At 46.0% G+C, this 20,182-nt stretch overlaps 1 protein-coding gene across 5 annotated transcripts in view; it reads left to right on the top strand.

The window, feature by feature from the left end:
• SEMA6B (semaphorin 6B) overlaps positions 1–15,777 on the top strand; it is a 108,805-nt gene extending 93,028 nt beyond the window's left edge. For 4 of the 5 annotated variants that reach the window (XM_060784936.2, XM_067473488.1, XM_067473489.1 and 1 more), the window contains exons 10-17: positions 1,535–1,752; positions 2,006–2,137; positions 3,243–3,392; positions 6,764–6,976; positions 10,385–10,525; positions 10,633–10,710; positions 11,166–11,224; positions 13,050–15,777. In XM_060784936.2, coding sequence (XP_060640919.2) covers positions 1,535–1,752; positions 2,006–2,137; positions 3,243–3,392; positions 6,764–6,976; positions 10,385–10,525; positions 10,633–10,710; positions 11,166–11,224; positions 13,050–14,062 — 2,004 coding nt within the window. In that variant the 3' untranslated portion in view covers positions 14,063–15,777. The remainder of the gene's footprint in view (positions 1–1,534; positions 1,753–2,005; positions 2,138–3,242; positions 3,393–6,763; positions 6,977–10,384; positions 10,526–10,632; positions 10,711–11,165; positions 11,225–13,049) is intronic. The other variant, XM_060784937.2, reaches the window with a different exon arrangement.
• The last annotated feature ends 4,405 nt before the right edge of the window (positions 15,778–20,182 follow it).

The following is a 20,182-nucleotide window of genomic DNA, read 5'->3' as shown; positions in this document are numbered from 1 at the left end:
GGGGTCCAGAGTGGCAAACAAACACAATTGTTCCAGGTAAAGAGGTCTGCCCAAAGCAGAACACAGCGTGACTATGACTTCCTTCTCTCGTGACACTAGACTCCCATCGATACTGCCTTTCTCGCTGCCATGTCACACTGTTGGTTCAGATTCAGCTTGTGCTTTGCTTTAGATGTCAAGCAGAGCACACGGAATACAAATTCCCTTGATGGAGACATCAAGGTGCCTCGAATCGGACTTGTTGGCTGTTGCGTCACATTGTGGCGTCATGTTCAGTTTATGGTCTACTAAGTCTCCAAGATCCCTTTCCCATGAACCATAGAGTCGGAAGAGACCCCTAAAGTCCATCTAGTCCAACCACCTTCTGCCAGGCAGGGAAAACACAATCAAAGCACCCCTGACAGATAGCCATCCAGCCTCAGTCATGATGATGATGATGATGATGATGATGATGATGATGATGATGATGCTACTACTAATAATAATAGAGTTGGAAGAGACTTCATGGGCCTTCTAGTTCAACCCCCTTCTGCAGGCTTTGGTAAATCCAGAGAAACCTTAATAATAATAATAATAATAATTATTATTATTAATAATAATAATATTAATATTATTATTATTATCTATATACCACTTTTCTCAACTCCTGGGAGAACTCAAAGCAGTTTTCTTGACTGCTTCATCTCACTCCCCAAATGCTTGCTTGAAACACCACAATTTAAGTAGTTTCCTAAATGTCAGGAGGGAGGGAGCTGATCTGATCTCGCTGGGGAGGGAGTTCCACAGCCAAGGGGCCACCACCGATAAGGCCCTGTTTCTCGTCCCTATCAGTCGCACCTGCGAAAGCGGTAGGGTTGAGAGCAGAACCTCCTTAGCCAATCTTAATCCTCTAACTGGCTCATAAAAGGAGATACATTTGGATAGGTAAGCTTGGACTGTTTAGAGATTTATCGGCTAAAGCCAGCACTTTGAATTGTGCTCGGTAGCAAACTGACAGCCGGTGGAGCTGGCTCAACAGCGGGGTTGTATACTACCTGTGAGTTGGTCCAGTTAGAAACCTGAATGAGAACTGAAATGGTTGGCCTGCCATAGTAAACTATTATAAGAACTGTGACAGTGATAAGAGAAATGTTTACACCTGTCAACATTTGCTGCCCAGTAACTGGATTAACTCTAAAGGCAATTATCTCTGTTTACATTATCGGAGATAATGGCTCTTTAAGTTAAGGAAATGTTTACAAGGTTCCTTACGTTAAGAGAGAAGTCAACACAAGGCTGCTTACGTTTAGCAACATCAATTAAGAAGATTCAGCATCTGAGATCATCTCAGGTATTGACTCTTAGAATATTGATGATGATGATGATGATGATGATGATGATAGAGTTGGAAGAGACCACATGCGCCATCTAGTGCAACCCCCTTCTGTCATTATTCAGGAAAAGCACAATCAAAGCTCCCCGACAGATGACCATCCAGCCTAAATATTATTATTATTAATAATATTTTATTATCCGTATTGTTCTTCCCGCTCAGGTCGTGGTCTCTCGAGTGGCGCGGGTTTGCAAGAATGACATGGGCGGCTCACAGCGGGTGCTGGAGAAGCAGTGGACCTCCTTCCTCAAGGCCCGGCTCAACTGCTCGGTGCCAGGGGATTCCCACTTCTACTTCAACGTCATCCAATCAGTCACTGACATCTTGGAGATTGACGGGAGGCCCGTGGTCCTGGCAGTCTTTTCCACCCCGGCAAACAGGTCAGAGCTCCGTTTCTCCATTGTGTCCTATTACGTTATATAACACGACTTTTATTCCTGGGTTATCAATATCATTTCCTAATTGATTCGATCATAAAAACATGGGAAAAGTTGACTCACATTGTTGGTGGTCTACTAAGCTCCCTTTCATACAAATTGTTGTTACACCAGCACTGGTCCCCACCAATCCCGTTGTCCTCAGTGCTGTCTCGTTTCCGAAAAACAATCGCTACTTTGTTCTCTCCTTCCACAGCATTCCTGGCTCGGCTGTCTGCGCTTTCGACATGACCCAAATCGCCTCTGCCTTTGATGGCCGTTTCCGGGAGCAGAAATCTCCCGAATCGATTTGGACCCCAGTGCCGGAGGAGTTGGTACCCAAACCACGGTGAGCCAAAGAGCAGCAGCAGTGCTTTCAAACATCAGATTGTTGCTCTGTGTGCAGCCCAGCTTTGGGTGCATCTGCACTGTCAAATTAATGCAGATTGACATCAGAGCTCAACAGTATGGAATCTTGGGACAAATAATAATAAATTTTATTTGTATTCTGCCCTTTCTCCTAGAGGGGACTCAGGAGAAACATTCAATGACTGATACAACAATAATTTATTGTATTGTCGAAGGCTTTCATGGCTGGAATCACTGGGTTGTTGTAGGTTTTTTCGGGCTATATGGCCATGTTCTAGAGGCATTTCTCCTGACGTTTCGCCTGCATCTGTGGCAAGCATCCTCAGAGGTAGTGAGGTCTGTTGGAACTAGGAAAAGGGGTTTATATATCTGTGGAATGACCTGGGTGAGACAAAGGACTCTTGTCTGCTGGAGCTAGGTGTGAATGTTTCAACTGACCACCTTGATTAGCATTTGATTGTCTGGCAGTGCCTGGAGCAATCTTTTGTTGAGAGGTGATTAGATGTCCTTGTTTGTTTCCTCTCTGTTGTTGTGCTGTTCTAATTTTGGAGTTTTTTTTAATACTGGTAGCCAGATTTTGTTCATTTTCATTTTTTCCTCCTTTCTTTTGAAATTGTCCACATGCTTGTGGATTTCAGTGGCTTCTCTGTGTAGTCTGACATGGTGGTTGTTGGAGTGGTCCAGCATTTCTGTGTTCTCGAATAATATGCTGAGTCCAGGTTGGTTCTTTAGGTGCTCTGCTATGGCTGACTTCTCTGGTTGAAGCAGTCTGCAGTGCCTTTCATGTTCCTTGATTCGTGTCTGGGCGCTGCGTTTGGTGGGCCCTATGTAGACTTGTCCACAGCTGCATGGTATACGGTAGACTCCTGCAGAAGCGAGAGGATCCCTCTTGTCCTTTGCTGAACGAAGCATTTGATTTGGGTTTCTTTTCTTCTTGTAATGGGAAGAAGAATGTTATGGGGAAAGGATAGGTGGAGGAATAAGGTTATCGATGAACCGGGATGGAGGGGATTGCGAAAGGTGTCCTCTGAAGTTTGCCGTCTTCTTAATCGCCTTCCAATGCTCTGTCTTTTCTTGCCTTCCAGACCGGGCTGCTGCACGGCGCCGGGGATGCGCTACAACTCCTCTAGCTTCCTCCCAGATGAGATCCTCAACTTCGTCAAGACGCACCCGCTGATGGACGAATCGGTGCCATCTCTGGGTAACGTGCCCTGGATCGTCCGGACCATGACCCGGTATTTATTTATTTATTGTGTCAGGAGCAACCAGACATTTGTATTACATTTTAACTAAACAAACAAACAGACAAAACACAAAGTTTGCAAGCTTGGTATTCTATTAAATGTTCTTTGACCAGTATCTGGCCACTTGGAGTGCCTCTGGTGTTGCCGCAAGGAGGTCCTCCATTGTGCATGTGGCAGGGCTCAGGTTGCATTGCAGCAGGTGGCCTGTGGTTTGCTCTTCTCCACACTCGCATGTCGTGGATTCCACTTTGTAGTCCCATTTCTTAAGGTTGGCTCTGCATCTCGTGGTGCCAGAGCGCAGTCTGTTCAGCGCCTTCCAAGTCGCCCAGTCCTCTGTGTTCCCAGGGGGGGGAGTCTCTCATTTGGTACCAGCCATTGATTGAGGTTCTGGGTTTGAGCCTGCCACTTTTGGACTCTCGCTTGCTGAGGTGTTCCAGTGAGTGTCTCTGTAGATCTTAGAAAGCTATTGATTTAAGTCATTGACACGCTAGCTGATACCCAAACAGGGAATGAGCTGGAGATGTCACTGCCTTGGTCCTTTCACTATTGGCTGCTACTTCCTGGCGGATGTCAGTTGGTGCAATACTGGCTAAACAGTGTAATTTCTCCAGTGGTGTAGGGCGCAGACACCCCGTGATAATGTGGCATGTCTCATTAAGAACCACATCTACTGTTTTAGCGTGGTGAGATGCGCTCCACACTGGGCATGCATACTCAGCAGCTGAGTAGCATAGCGCAAGGGCAGATGTCTTCACTGTGTCTGGTTGTGATCCCCAGGTTGTGCCAGTCAGCTTTCGTATGATATTGTTTCTAGCGCCAACTTTTTGCTTGATATTCAGGCAGTGCTTCTTGTAGGTCAGAGCATGGTCCAGGGTGACTCCCAGGTATTTGGGTGTGCTGCAATGCTCCAGTGGGATTCCTTCCCAGGTGATCCTCAGAGCTCAGGATACTTGTCTGTTCTTGAGATGAAAAGCACATGTCTGTGTTTTAGATGGGTTAAGGATCAGCTGGTTTTCCCTGTAATAGGCAGTAAGAGCACATAGAGCTTCGGAGAGCTTCTGTTCTACCATCTCAAAGCTCCCTGCTTGAGCAGTAATGGCACGATCATCAGCGTAGATGAAACTCTCTGTCCCTTCTGGCAGTGGCTGGTCATTTGTGTAAATGTTGAACATGGATGGAGCAAGCATGCTCCCCGAGGCAGGCTGTTCTTCTGTTTCCGCCATCTGCTTCTCTGGCCCTGGAACCATGAACTGGTGAGCAAAGTGGAGAAGCCACTACTAGGGTTCAAGGCTCAGTTATATCCAAGGGCCTTCAAGTCAATGGCTAACTTATCAATGTAATGGGTTATCAATGTAATGGGTTTTCTTAGACAGAGAAGACTCGGAGGGGGTTTGGCCAGCTTTTTCCTCTGAAATAAAGCCTACAGTATCTGGATTAGCTCTATTAGGCTTGTGCATAATTTCATTTTTAATTCGTGTTTCAGATCAAATTTGTCAAATTCATGCATACAAATCAATATTAAAAACATTCAGGAAAGGTGAGGGGGGAAACCCTCACCAATCATTATCTTTATGATTCTGTAACATTTGGGTGCTTCCCAAGGTCAGTTTTATTTCATTAAGCAATTTTGGTAAAGCCAAGAAAAGTACGTTAAAAACCAGTCCTTTTTCTTTGGCCCCATCGCCATAAGGAAGGCACTGGGGGCAGGACTAGCGAAGTTAATGGGCGGGAGACTGAGAACACAGCATTCTGGGAAATGTAGTTTGGGAAGAGAAGGCCCCCTGCGGCAGAGAATGCAAAAGGCCCTGCCCTAAACTACATTTCCAAGTTCTCACTCAGCCTTAGAAAGCCCCAATGAGGGCTGCAGCAGCCAGCCGTTTAGAGTCAGTCTAATAATAATAAATGAAATGATTGAATTTATTTTACTTATTTATTTACTGTATTTGTATACTGCCTTTCTCAGCCAGTTGGCGACTCAAGGCGGTTTCCAACAAATCAGTATACATAAAGCATAATATAGGTAAAAAACATTAAACAGTATAAGACATCAAAAGCAATAAAAACAATATCATCAGCGTCTCATTATTCTCAAGCTTTGTCCAATTCCATTGTCAGATCATTCGATTTCCTATATTAGCTACTCTGTATTTGTAAATGCTTGCTCGAATAGCCACGTTTTAACTTGCCTCCGAAACGTCAGGAGGGAGGGAGCAGATCTGATCTCCCTAGGGAGGGCGTTCCATAGCCGAGGGGCCACCACTGAGAAGGCCCTGTCTCTTGTCCCCGCCAAACGTGCTTGATGTGTGAATCTTTCTGAAACTTCTGGGGATTGATGCCCTGGATATTTTGTATATTGTATATAAAATTCAAGTAGATAGCTCATTTTTAAAATGTTGTTTATAAAACCTTTGAAAAGCCGTGGATAAGTAAAATCTAGGATGAAATTGGCAGTGTAGGAAAGCTTTCACTTGTGTGGTGGGCAGTGTGGTGTTTGTGGAGGACATTGGAAGGGCTCTTGGACATGTTCATGGCACTCACTATAACCTATAATGTCACTGGAGGGAGGGCCATTGGTGACTCCTGAGCAGGGAGATATAGCGATTTGTGGAAGTGGAAGCTTGTCTGTGGAAGTGGACGCCCCAGCCACACACATGCAAACATATTTTCACTTTTATTATGTGTATAGATATAATTGGTATTAAAAATATAATATAGAGCTAGCTAGAGGCACCAACTTTTTAAAAGAATACAAATATGTTGATGGGTAGGCTGGAGCTCTTTAATACTTCAATATACTTTGGCAAACATTGGTGCCGAAAACCCCAAAGTTTCCACTTGGAAATCTATTCATTCTTTCGGAAGAGCAGACACTGGCCTGAAACGTCCCTCCTGGGTCGTCGAATGTGCCTTTCTGGCTTGAGAGGCGCCAGGAAACTACGCTTGATTAATTTCACATAAAACAGCAATTAAGGCAGATTTAATTAGCACCAGGACATCTTGGTGGCGGGGCCAGGGAAATTAAGCCGGGGGAAAGCTGTTTTCCTGGTTTTCCTGAGCTGCCGGAAGCATTGCCCTGAGAGAGAGACATTCACCAAAAACAGAATTATATTCTTGGAATGGTATTGAGCTAGCCAGAGGCTAGTGGGGTGTATATATATATATATCTGTGAAATAATGTCCAGGGTGGGAGAAAGAACTCTTGTTTGTTTGAAGCAAGTGTGAATGTTGCAATTGGCCACCTTGATTAGCATTGAGTAGCCTTGCAGTGTTGTTGCCTAGAACCATCCTTTGTTTGGGAGGTGTTAACTGGTACTTGATTGTTTGTTGTCTGTGTTTCTCATTTTAGATCTTTCTCATTTTAGTCCTTTCCCATTTCCTAGGTATCAACTTCGGAAGATTGTGGTCGACCCAGCCGCCGGTCCTGGCCGGAACCACACGGTAGTCTTCTTGGCCTCCGACGCAGGTACCGTCCTCAAGTTCCTCGTCCGTACCAACCTCAGCCTCAGCTCAGTTGCAGCGAAGGCCGGTAGCCACAGCATGCTGCTGGAGGAGTTTGAGACGTACCCAAGCGAGCGGTAAGCGGAGAGAAGAGGGAGTCGGGCAACTCTTGACCTTTAGGAAAAGAGTAAAAACCTGGCTCTTTGAGCAAGCTTTTGGAACCTCATTGTAACCAAATAAACTCAGTATTGTGAACAAATATGGAACGGCTTAACGATGCAAATGGACATGGATTTAAACCTGGAAGTAATTGATTTTTATAGCTTTAAATTGTTTTTTATATGAATTTCATTATGTTATTTAACCTGTTTTAAATGATGTATTTATGTGTGTTCGGCACCTAATTGTTGCCAGTCTGTACGCCGCCCTGAGTCGCCTTCGGGCTGAAAAGGGCGGGATAAATTTATTTTATTTATTTATTTAGAACTTCTCACGTCCGCAGAGGGACTCAGGCCGGTTCACAACAACAGTATCACAGACAATCGTTTAAAAACATCACATACACTAAAACATTAAAATACTAAAATACAATCATATAATTACATAGGCCAAGTCGTCAAAATGAAATCGTAGTTCATCACCATCCGTCCGTGTAGTCACGAGTTATTGACTCACTCGTCAAATGCCAGTTTCCAGAGCCTGTTTTCTAAAAGTCAGGAGAGAAGGGGCAGTTCTAATCTCCAGTGGGAGAGAGTTCCAGAGCCGAGGGGCCAACACCGAGAAGGCCGTGTCCCTCGTCCCCACCAGACACGATTGCAAGGATGGTGGGACTGAGAGCAGGGCCCCTCCAGAAGATCTTAACAATCTTTATGGTTCATAGGGGAGAATCCGTTCGGACAGGTAAACTGGGCCGGAGTCGTTTAGGGATTTATAGGTTAACACCAGCACTTTGAATTGTGCTCGGAAGCTAATTGGCAGCTAGTGGAGCTGGCGCAACAGAGGAGTAGTATGCTCCCTGCACCCTGCTTCTGTTAGTAATCTGGCTGCCACACACTTTTTACCATAAATGTGTGGCAAATAAATAAATAAACAAACAAACAGCCATAGTCGGGCAAACATAGAATCCTAGAGTTGGGAAAGACCCCCAAAGGCCACCCAGCCCAATCTCTTTCCTCCAGGCAGGAAGGCACCACCCAATCCCTCCTGACAGATAGCCATCCAGCCCAACCCCCTTCTGCCATTAAGGAAGGTGCCATCCAATCCCTCCCAACAGATGGCCTTCTAGTCCAACCCCCTTCTGTCATTAAGGAAAGCACCATCCCAACAGATGGCCATCTAGCCCAACCTCTTTCTGGCATTCAAGAAGACACCATCCAAGCCCGCCTGACAGATGGCCATTCAATTTCAGATTTGAAAAGAAGGAGACCCCACCTGACCTCCCTGATGTATTTTCCAGATGCTTTGGACTACAAGACCCATTATCCTTATCCAATTGAGGATGATTGGAGTTGTAGAACCGCATATCTGTGAAACCCCTTGGCAGGAGACTTGTCTTCTTCATAAATTGTTCTCCAGCCTATACAAGTTAGACTGTAGCTCCTATCATCTGTGGCCAGTGTGCCCATTGAGGGTCATGGGTGTTGTAGCCTAATGTCTGGCACCCAGGTATGTCAGACTACATCTCCTTTCATCTACTAGACCAAGCAGCATATACTGCCATCAGGCGGCTCTTCACATTAAGAAGTCCGTCTTAATGTTCCTAATGTTCCTAATCCATGGCTCTGTATATCATATTCTCTAGACTTGTGACTTGTGACCTAATTTCGAAGATTTAAGCATGGTTCTCATATGAAACATCTCTCCTCCAAAGCTGAACATTAGGCATGTGCAAAAAAATCGGAAAGCATCGTAAGTCGGATTAGTTTCGTATGATCCGTACTTACGATGCAATATCCGACACGCAGTCATGGTCCGCACCAAAAATTAAGAAACCGAAACTTACCTCATACTTTTTCGTTTTAGTTTTGTAAATCTCGGAAGGCTACCAGTCAGTTTCATATTCAGGGCAAGGAAGCAAAGCTCAAAAAGCAAGGCCAAAAAGGCTGCCTTAATGCCTTGCCTTTCCTCTGTAAATCAACAGGAGAGGGCAACAATGTTTGCTGGGAACAGCACAGAACTCTGGGAAATATAGATTGGGAAGGGAGGAGCCCTATGCAAAAGAATTCAAAAGGCTCTGACCTAAATTACATTTCCCAGATTCATCAGCAAACACTAATCAGGGTAGCGAAGAGAGAAGTTTGTCCCTCACCAAAAATCAATGGATAAGTGAAATGTTCTTAAATTTAGTGGACTAAGAGTGGTAAATGTGTCATACTTGAGATAGGAGCTTCTGAAGTTTCCCCAATGATATTGTTATTGTTATTGTTAATGTTTATTGCTTATTTTCTGCTTATGAGTTTATTTATTGTTTTGTATTACTGTTGCTATTGTTTATTGTTGTATTCTGGGCTCAGCCTCATGTAAGCTGCACCGAGTCCCTTGGGGAGATGGTAGCGGGGTACAAATAAAGTTTTTTTGTTATTATTATTATAGTAATTTAATTATGCGCATGCACCATTACTGTAACGAAATAGTAACAAAATTTCCACTAAGTATACTTTAGAAACACTTTCAAAACAAAGCACCAGGCCCCTCCCCAGTTTTGTAAAGACTTTTGAACCATTTTTAATGGATTGCACATTCCTAGTTATTTAGACTTGTGACCTCCTTTCCAAGATTTAAGCACAGCTTTCATGTGAACCTTCTTTCCTCCAAAGCTGAACATCCTCAGAGGGATTTGTAGTTTCCAGACCTTGGCCCCAACCATTGCTTACTGTAGTGAAATTGCTACTCTATATTAAAGTTTTGGTTTATAGTTCTATGTTTACATATGGCAGATAGGGAAGAATAAGTACAGACAGGGTAGCAACAGCAGAGATAGGATTCATTTGCATATGTGAAGCCGATTGGTCATATGCAGATTAGCGTAGGCCCAGGATTTGAAAAGGCTGCTAGGCCCAACATGACAGTTGGAGAGAGAGAGCTGAACTTTCAAGAGGGGCAGAGACAAGGTTCTGAAAGAGGCAGTTAGAGTGAGAGAGTTTGAAAATGACAGTGAGGAATCTCTATGTGAAGAGGAGAGTTGGTTTTGAGTGTTTGTTAGAAATAAGCAGTTATGAAGATGTGTTAAAGACTTCTGATATAGAGAAGCAGTTAGTTAAATAGAGCTCGAGTTTTAAGAAACATAAAGAAGGCTAGTGTTGCCTGAGTCAGAATATAATTCAGCCAAGAGTCTGTAAAGCAAGTAACATGTTTGTGAATGTGAAACATTGAAAGTTTATTAAGAAAAGTAAACCAAGTAAATGATACTGACTGTAAGCCTCAAGATTGCAACAAAACACAAATGTAACCACAAGCGTTGGAGCCAGAAGTTATAAATAAACTGTGTTACTTTGTTATACACAAGAGTGTCTCACTTGCCTTTCTGGCTTGCTCTTGTCTTGCAGGTGCGGCAAGGACGGCGGATACGAGCGGCGATTGCTGGCCATGGAGCTGGACAAAGCCTCTGGCTCTCTGCTCTTGGCCTTCCCTTCCTGCGTGGTCCGGGCCCCCGTGGCCAGGTGCCACCAGCATTCAGGGTGCATGAAGTAAGTCCCTCTCAGAAAATCCTGAGACAAAAAAAACCCTGACACACAAAAAAAAACTCTTGCAAAAAATACTGTTTCCTGCATTCCTTTGTTTTACTGCCTTTCAGGAACTGTTTGGGCAGCCGCGATCCCTACTGCGGTTGGACCCCGGAAGGGACTTGTATTTTCCTCGAACGCCATCCCAGGTATGTTGTAGCAATGATACTCTCTTAAATTCTCATATTTCGAATGCTGGCTCTTTTTCTCTGATCCACTATGCCTCTTCTTTCGGGGAACAAATCCCATTAGTCCTCTGCTGTCCATCTTTTCTCAATGGCTATTAGAGCGTCCCAGTTTCCTTTCCCCTCTTTTGCCTTCAGCTCACTTCAATTTCTGCAAAAGGAGTTTGGGGTGCAATACCACAGGTTTGACGGAACATGGTACATCAAGGAATTAGCTTGACACTACCTTGACTGCCATGGCTCAATGCGATGGCATTTTGGGAATTGTAGTTTCGCAATGTCCTTCGCACACTGTGCTGGTGACCTTCCAAACAATGACAACTACAACTTTCTAATTGGCATCAGTGATTGTGTCATTTTCTCCCTTTCTTGAATGCAGATTCTTTTGACTCTTCTTTACCACCTCCCTCTGTTCGCAGGGCGGCATTTGAGCAAGACATTCGCGGAGGAAGGACCTCGCACCTTGGAGACTGCGAAGGTATGCATCCATCCTTGGGCCAAGTCTCAGAGGAGGTTCCGTGTTCAGATGCTCAGACACCCACCATGATTATGATGATAATGCAACTGGCTTCCCTTCTGTTATCAATGCAATCTTGCAATGTTGACTAGCTGTATTATTATTACTAGCTGTACCCGCCACGCGTTGCTGTGGCCAACCTTCCCTCCCTCTTTGTCTCCTTTCTTTGGGGGGAGATATAGTGCATGCACACACACACGCATACACATATGGGTGTGGATAATATGGCAATGTCTATGTTGAAAGGAAGTTGTGGAGAATACCTACATGGATGTTAGTTTTACTATATTTCCTCAACTCTCCTCTCAAATACACACAGTCACGCAGGAAAGAAGTGGCTCTGCTGGAGTTCACTGTTGCTCTGCCAACATGTGTATGTTGCCAAGTTGTAAAAGATAGATAGATAGAATGATTTTCAATTCATATAGCAGTTCAAAAACATGCAAATGTGAGTAGAGCAATAGGTACCACTCTGGCAGGAAGGTAAGGGCGCTCCATGCAGTCATGCCAGTGGCCACATGACTTTGGAGGTGTCTATGGACAATCCCGTTTCTCTCTCTCTCTCTCTCTCTCTCTACCTCTCTCTCTCTCTACCTCTCTCTCTCTCTCTACCTCTCTCTCTACCCCTCTCTCTCTACCTCTCTCTCTCTACCTCTCTCTCTCTCTACCTCTCTCTCTACCCTCCTCTCTCTCTAGCTCTCTCTCTCTACCTCTCTCTCTACCCCCCTCTCTCTCTAGCTCTCTCTCTCTACCTCTCTCTACCTCTTTACCTCTCTCTCACTACCTCTCTCTCTACCTCTCTCTCTCTACCTCTCTCTACCTCTCTACCACGCAGGCTGTGCAAGGCGCGCTCTCCCCTCTTTCCCATGCTTCCTTCTTTCTTTCCTCCCTTCTTCCTTTCTCTCTTTCCTCCGTTGCCACAGCATGCAAGGAGGAAGGTGAAGAGGAAGGGGTCATGGCACCATGGAGATCGCCTGGGAAGTTCAAGGGGAAGGAGCAAGAGACAGAAGGAAAGAGTCAGGAGAAGGAGGAATGAGAAGGAGAGGAAGCTGCCCGAAGGGAGAAAGGAGGAGGGCTTGCAAGCCTTGCGGGGAGATTCCTTCCTTCCTCTCACTCACACACAACCGTCAGGGCGAAATGCCTCTTTTTCGCCTGCTTGCCTCACCTTTAAAAGAAAAGGCAAAGGGCAAGGGGAAGGCGAAGTTGTGTGTATGTGTGTGGCCATGCGTGCGGGATAGGCTCCCGAGTATGCTGCCGTGAGGGAGGAAGCTCCCTGCCGCGGTGAGGGAGGAAGCTCGGTGCTGCCTGCTGTGCCAGTTCTGTTTATATGGCCATGCGTGCACACGCGCTTGGCTCTCAAATGCTGTAATGGCAGCTCTTCCCTTGTGTGGATTTTTGGGGTTTCTGCTGTTTCTTTGGGGGGGTTTTGAGTGAAGGACATACATTGGGTTGTTAGGTGTATCGTGTCCAAATTTGGTGTCAATTCCCCCAGTGGTTTTCAAGTTCTGTGAATAGCACAAACGAACATTACATTTTAATTTATATAGATTATTATTAGTAGTAGTAGTAGTAGTAGTAGTAGTATTACTACTACTACTACTACTACTACTATCATCAACATCATTACGAAGCAACTGGCTTTCCTTCTGTCATCAATGCAATCTCGCAATGTTGACCAGCCTTATTGTTGTTGTTATTGTTATTATCATTATTATGAAGCAACTGGCATTTCTTCTGTCATCAGTGCAATCTCTCAGTGTTGACCCTCTTCCTTTCCACCACCTAGGTCTGGTGACCGAAAGCTTTGTGGATGAGCCGGACGGCCTGGTGTCAGTCAACCTCTTGGTGATCTCTTCCGTGGCCGCCTTTGTGATTGGTGCCGTGATCTCAGGCTTCAGTGTGTGCTGGTTCATCGGCCATCGTGACCGGAAAGAGCTGGCCCGCCGCAAGGACAAGGAGAACATCCTGTCCCACAGTGAATCGGTGGTCAGCGTCAGCCGGATGGGCGAGCGGAGGTCCCGCGGCCAACCAGAGAATCTTTTAGCACCGCTGATGCAGAACGGCTGGCCCAAGGGGCTCATCAAGGTCAGCCAACACGACTTGGATTCGGGGGTGTTGCCCACACCGGAGCAGACCCCGTTGCAGCAGAAGCGGTGCCCGAAACCGTGCAGCTGGGAGTACAGCCACAATCTTATCAACGCCTCCTTGCGAGGTGGCGACCCGCCATCATCTGTGATCCTCCTCCATACTGGCCACAGCCCTGCAGCCCCGCACCACATCAGTGCCGGGCGCGTTTTGCCCATTTCATGCCACTCCATGTTGATGGACCAAGAACTGGAGGGTGAGACGGTGGATATGCGCTACCTCCCAATCGGCAGTGGGAGCCTCGGCAGCAGCAAAGAGAGGCCCCATGGGGTTCCGTCGCCGCAGCTGCAGCAGCTCCCCCCTTCCCACCGGCCCTCTGGGACCCGGAGCTCTTACGGTGGCGGTGAGATGCCCATCACGCCCCATGACAGCCCCGACCGGCGGCGGGTGGTCTCGGCCCCCAGCGGGGAGACAGGGGACTCGGCTCCGTGGGACCCTGACAAGCCCAACTCGAACGGCGACAACATCGCCAAGGCGAACATCGCACACCTGAAGAGGAACCACACATTCAACAGCGGGGAAGGACCCCATGGGGCCCGGGCACATCCACAGCACCAGCGGGCGCCCACATTGGGGCCTCACCACACCCTCACAGACTTGAGCCACTTGCTGAAATATGGCGGGATGGAGCGGACTGCCTCCTCCGTCAAATAGGGGAGCCCGCCCCCGGGGGGGCATAGCTTGGCTTGGTGGCCTCCCTCTTTACCATGAGGGGGTGGGATTTCGTGGCAAAACGGGGGGAACAACACAACCACGGAAGGACCCTGGTTCCTACGCGGGGAGGAACAGAGAGGGAGTCGGACCTGTGCGCGCCCCTAAAGGAGAGGGGCAATCATCCCGGAAGCTTCATTTGAGGCAACAAAAAAAAGCAAAGCAAAGGGGGGGGACTGTTCTCTCTCTCGTGTGTGTGTGTGAGTGTGCGCGCGTGAGTGTGTGTGTAAGTTTGGGGGGGATTTTCATCCTGGCGCTTCCTTGTTGAACTTTTCTTTTCATGGCACTTCCGGACACACGGCGGGCGGGCGAGAGGACGGGTGAGCAGGTCAGGCTTGGACGTTGCCCCATTTGCTCTGCCTCTTCTGATAGGCTTGATACTGTCACTTTGGGATGCCACAAAAAAGAGGAGGGTGTAGAGAAGATCACAATTGGAAGCGTCTGCTCACCAGGGAAGTTGCGAAAGGGGGTATGTCACTGGCTTAATAGAGAAATTGCGGAATGAGGTACATCATCAGCTCAGTAGGGAAATTGCGGAAGGAGGTACTTCATCGGCTCAATAGGGAAGTTGCGGAAGGAGGTATGTCATCGGCTCATTGGGGAAATTGCAGAAGGAGGTACAGCATCAACTCAGGAGGGAAATTGTGAAAGATATTCTAAACTCTGGTGCAGAAAAACAACATATTCTCTACCAGCCAACCTCTTGCTTTCTCTCTTTCCCCCTTTGCTTTGTTTGGGTTTGGTTTCGCTAGAACCACCCGGTGTTTACCAATCATGAAAGGGAAAAAACGAATCAAAGACCAGTTTTCCTTCTTCCGTCCCATACTAATTTCTTTCCCTTTCGAGTGAGGTTTCTCACCCTGAGACGCTCCGTATCCAAGACACAACATAGCACCTTATCCAAGTCTGCCGTTTCTTTCCTGGATTAAGAATTTGCTTAAGTGGTGCTAGCCTTCGGGTGTGAGGTGAGTCCTGTTTTGATTCCAGATCTCACACCATTTTGGCAGGGAAGGGGAAAGGGGGAGGAAAAGTGACCCAAAGAAGGTTAGTGTATTATAATATCGGCCTGATATAGGTAAAACACTTGGATTTGGAACAGGAAAGGGAGCCAAGACTGGGACTCGTCACTTTTCCATGCTCCGGGAACCGGAACGTATTGGGAATTGATCCGATCCGGGTGATCTTTTGTGTTGTTCTGCTTGTGGGGGGCAGAGAAAGAGAGATTTGATGGATGTGTGTTGCCCCATAAATGCACTTAGGGGAGGAGGTTGGGAATCGGGAGAAAGGCAGTAAGATCTGGAGAGACGAACCTGTACTGGTTGAATCCATACCGGCTCCCATCTCCCAAATCGGATTCTTCCCTCCAAGAAACTATTCCCCGGGGCGGCGTTGCCCCTTCTCTCCCGTCAAAAGGGGGGACTGAAATAAGCACACTGTAAATAGGGTGCGGGAAGCATGGGGCCCCGGAGGTCAGGAGCCGGGCGGGTGTGACGTCCATTTGCTCGTGACCTGTGCGCCCCCAAAAGAAACCCCCAGGACTCCTCATCTTTTAAATATGCGCGTCTCTCCTGCATGCGACAGCAGTACAAAACCTCTCTGTATCAATCTGGAGAAAACAAAGATTATCTCCCTTCCAATAAACCTTTGTTTACAACGAACGGGGCAGCTTATTTTCTTCGCTTCCTCAAGGGCTACTGTTGCTTTTCCCATCCTCTTGATTGAATCATAAGCAGGACGATCCAGTCCAACCACCTGTTGTGTAAGAACTGGTTGATTGATTGATTGATTGATTGAGTGATTGATTGATTGAGTGATTGATTGAGTGATTGATTGAGTGATTGAATTATGAGGTTGAGACCCCAAGAATCATCCAGTCCAACCACCTGCATGTAAGAACTGATTGATCGGTTGAATTATAGAGTTGAGACTGCAATGGCCAGCCAGTCCAGCTCACTGCCATGTAAGAACTGATTGATTGATTGGTCAATCAATCAATTGATTGAATTATGGGATTGAGACCCCAAGGGCCATCCAGTCCAGCCCACTGCCATGTAAGAACCAATTGATCAATTGAATTATAGAGTTGAGACTCCAATGGTCAGCCACTCCAACCCACTGCCATGTAATAACTGATTGACTGGTAATTGATCAATTGATTGAATTATGGGATTGAGACCCCAAGGGCCATCCAGTCCAGCCCATTGCCATGTAAGAACCGATTGATTGATTGATTGATTGATTGATCAATTGAATTATAGAGTTGAGACTTCAATGGTCAGCCACTCCAACCCACTGCCATGTAAGAACTGATTGATTGGTCAACTGATCAATTGATTGAATTATGGGATTGAGACCCCAAGGGCCATCCAGTCCAGCCAATTGCCATGTAAGAACCGATTGATCAATTGAATTATAGAGTTGAGACTTCAATGGTCAGCCACTCCAACCCACTGCCATGTAAGAACTGATTGACTGGTCAATTGATCAATTGATTGAATTATGGGGTTGAGACCCCAATGGCCATCCAGTCCAGCCCACTGCCATGTAAGAACCGATTGATTGATTGAGTTGATTGAATCATAGTGTTGAGACCACAACAGCATCCAGACCAACCTTCTGCCAGGTAAAAACTGATTGATTGATTGATCGATCAATTGATTGACTTATAGGGTTGAGACCCCAAAGACCAGCCAATCCAACCCTCTGCCATGTAAGAATCGATCGGTGGATTAACTCATAGGGTTGAGACCACAATGGCATCCAGACCAACCCTCTGCCAGATAAGAACTGTTTGATTGACGGATTGATCAACTGATTGACTCATAGGGTTGAGACCCCAAGAGCCATCCAGTCTAGCCCACTGCCATGTAAGAACTGACTGATCGATTGAATTATAGAGTTGAGTCTCCAATCACCAGCCAGTCCAACCCTTCCATGTATGAACCGATCGACCGATTGACTCATAGGATTGAGACCCCAAGGGCCATCCAGTCTAACCCTCTGCCATGAAAGAATTGATCAGTCGATTAACTCATAGGGTTGAGGCCACAACAGCATCCAGATAAACCCTCTGCCATGCAAAAACTGATTGATGGATTGAATTATAGGGTTGAGACCCCAGTGGCAATGCAGTCCAACCCCTTGCCATGTAAGAACGAATCAACAATTGATCAATTGATTGAATCATTGAGTTGAGGCCCCAAGGGCCATCCAGTGCCATGTAAGAACTGATTGACTGACTGATTGAATCATAGGGTTCTGCCATATAAGAGCTAATCAATCCATTGATTGAATCACAGGGTTGACTTATGAATAAGTTGCTTTCTCTTCTTTTAAGAAAGAAAATACATCCAGTTGAACTCAGGGCCATGTTTGTATTTCTTCTTTTCCTTCCAGCCTTTCGAAATTGCCAATTAGCTCCAGCAGAAGAGCACAAAAAATCTCCCTCGAAAAGAATGGACCCGAGAGAGGGAGACATTTAAATAAGAATAAATATTAGAAGGGCGGGGGGGGGGGGGGGGGAAGGAAGGAAAGGAATAAATAGAGCAAGCGTAGGTTGTGTTTAAGCTGGCAGAAGGAACAATTGGGATGTGTGTGTTTTGTAAGGAGGAGAAGGGGGGGGGGACCCAGAAAGCAAGACGAAAATAGCTTCGGAGATTGGATTCCATCTACTTTTTTGCCTGAGCTGTCAATTAGGAAGCCTCAAAAGAGAAGGGAAGAAAGAGAACAGATTGATACGAGGATTTGGTGCAGAATGTGGTTTCCCCTTATATTCATCTACATTCAGCTAAGGATGGGAAAATCTAGGTGCCAATGTGCCAGCATTCCATTTAATAATGATTATTTATTGGAACGAGCCGTGTTATCTCTGCCTAGGTGCCAATGTGGCAATGGTCCATTATCATCATCATCATGGTTGCTTCTGGTGTGAGAGAATCAGTCGTCTACAAAGACGTTGCCCAAGACACACCTGGATGTGTTGCAATCCTGTGGGGAGGCTTCTCTCATGTCCGCCATGCCACATTATTACAGGATGTCAATGCCCTGCACCAAAGGAGAAATTACACTGTTTAGCCGGTATTGCACCACCTGACATCCACCAGGAAGTATTATTATTATTATTATTATTATTATTATTATTATTATTATTAACGGCACTCCATGCAGTCATGCCGGCCACATGACCTTGGAGGTGTCTACGGACAACGCCGGCTCTTCGGCTTAGAAATGGAGATGAGCACCACACCCCAGAGTCAGACATGACTGGACTTAAATGTCAGGGGACTACCTTTACCTTTTATTATTATTATTATTATTAAACTTTATTTGTACCCCGATAGCATCTCCCGAAGGACTCGATACGGCTTACAAAGGCCAAGGCTTCAACACAACAACAGCATAACAAATACAACTCAAAGCAAAATCAAAAACATAAAGCAATAACAACAAAACATTACACCATCTATCTATCTATCGATCTATCGATCTATCTATCTATCTATCTATCTATCTATCTATCTAAATGCTCTGTACATAATGAGTGCCTTAAAAACAAAAGAACCAAAGAACGAAATCACACCAAATTTGGCAACAAAACATCTCACTACACAAGGAGTGACCATCACTCAAAAATTATGATTTTGTTATTTGGGAGTTGTAGTTGCTGGGATTTATAGTTCACCTACAATCAAAGAGCATTCTGAACTCCACCAACGATGGAATTGAACCAAACTTGGCACACAGAACTCCTCTGACCAACAGAAAAGACTAGGAGGATTTGGTGGGCACTGACCTTGTGTTTGGGAATTGTAGTTCACCTACATCCAGAGAGCACTGTGGACTCAAACAATGATGGATCTGGACCAAACTTAGCACTAATATTCCATATGCCCAAATATGAACACAGATGGAGTTTGGGGGGAATAGACCTTGACAATTGCGAGTTGTAGTTTCTGGGATTTATAGTTCACCTACAATCAAAGAGCATTCTGAACCCCTCAAATGAGAATTGGGGCAAACTTCCCACACAGAACTCCCATGACCATCAGAAAATACTTAAGGCCATCCAGTCCAACACCCTTCACCTGGGCAAGGCAATGTAATCAAAGCCCTCCTGACAAAGAGCTATCCAGCCATAGTTATAGATAGATATAATTCGCACGCACACATAGTATCATAGATTTGAAAGGGATTCCTAAAGAAGAACAATTGTATGTTGCCTGTCCCAGAGTAGGCAAACCAGACAATCTCCACATCAACACTGACAAAGAAACAGCAAAAAATTCTGTTTACCCACAAGCATAAAGGAATTACATATATCAGAAACCAACACTTTCTCATTACTTTATTTTCCAGATCACCAGACTGGGCCACAGCAACGCGTGGCAGGGGACGGCTAGTAACACAGTAAAAACTAGGGCCGGGCCAAGTAATGGGTACAGATTAAAAAGTGCTGGGTGTGACAGGTAGTATGTTGGATTTCAGCGAAAGTGCAATGTGCAGAGAATCTTAAACTCTAATAAAGTGCTTCTGGGATTTTCCTATTACGGAAAGGCACATCGGAATAGCCAGGTCTTCAAGCTCTTCCTAAAGACTGCCAACGTGGGTGCTAGTCTGATGTCTTTGGGGAGGGTGTTCCAAAGTCGGGGGGCAACCACAGAAAAGGCCCTGTCCCTTGTCCCCACCAAACGCGCCTGCGATGCAGGCAGGATCGTGAGCAGGGCCTCTCCAGATGAACGAAGGGAACGCGTGGGTTCATAAATGGAGATGCGGTCACGCAGGTAGGCAGGTCCCAAACCGTTTAGGGCTTTGTAGGTAAGCACCTGCACCTTGAATTGGGATCGGAAGGTAAACAGCAGCCAATGGAGCTCCTTAAACAGGAGGGTTGACCTCTCTCTGTAAGGAGCACCAGTTAACATCCTGACCGCCGCCCGTTGGACCAGTTGGAATTTCCGAGCCGTTTTCAAGGGCAGCCCCATGTAGAGCACATTACAGTAATCCAATCTAGAGGTGACCAAGGCATGGACCACCCCAGCCAGATCAACCTTTGCGAGGTACGGTCGC

The sequence above is a fragment of the Anolis sagrei genome, chromosome X (assembly GCF_037176765.1).
Source record: "Anolis sagrei isolate rAnoSag1 chromosome X, rAnoSag1.mat, whole genome shotgun sequence".
NCBI classification, from domain to species: domain Eukaryota; kingdom Metazoa; phylum Chordata; class Lepidosauria; order Squamata; family Dactyloidae; genus Anolis; species Anolis sagrei.
Note: the sequence above shows the minus strand (reverse complement) of the source record. Positions and strands in the feature narration are given on the sequence as shown.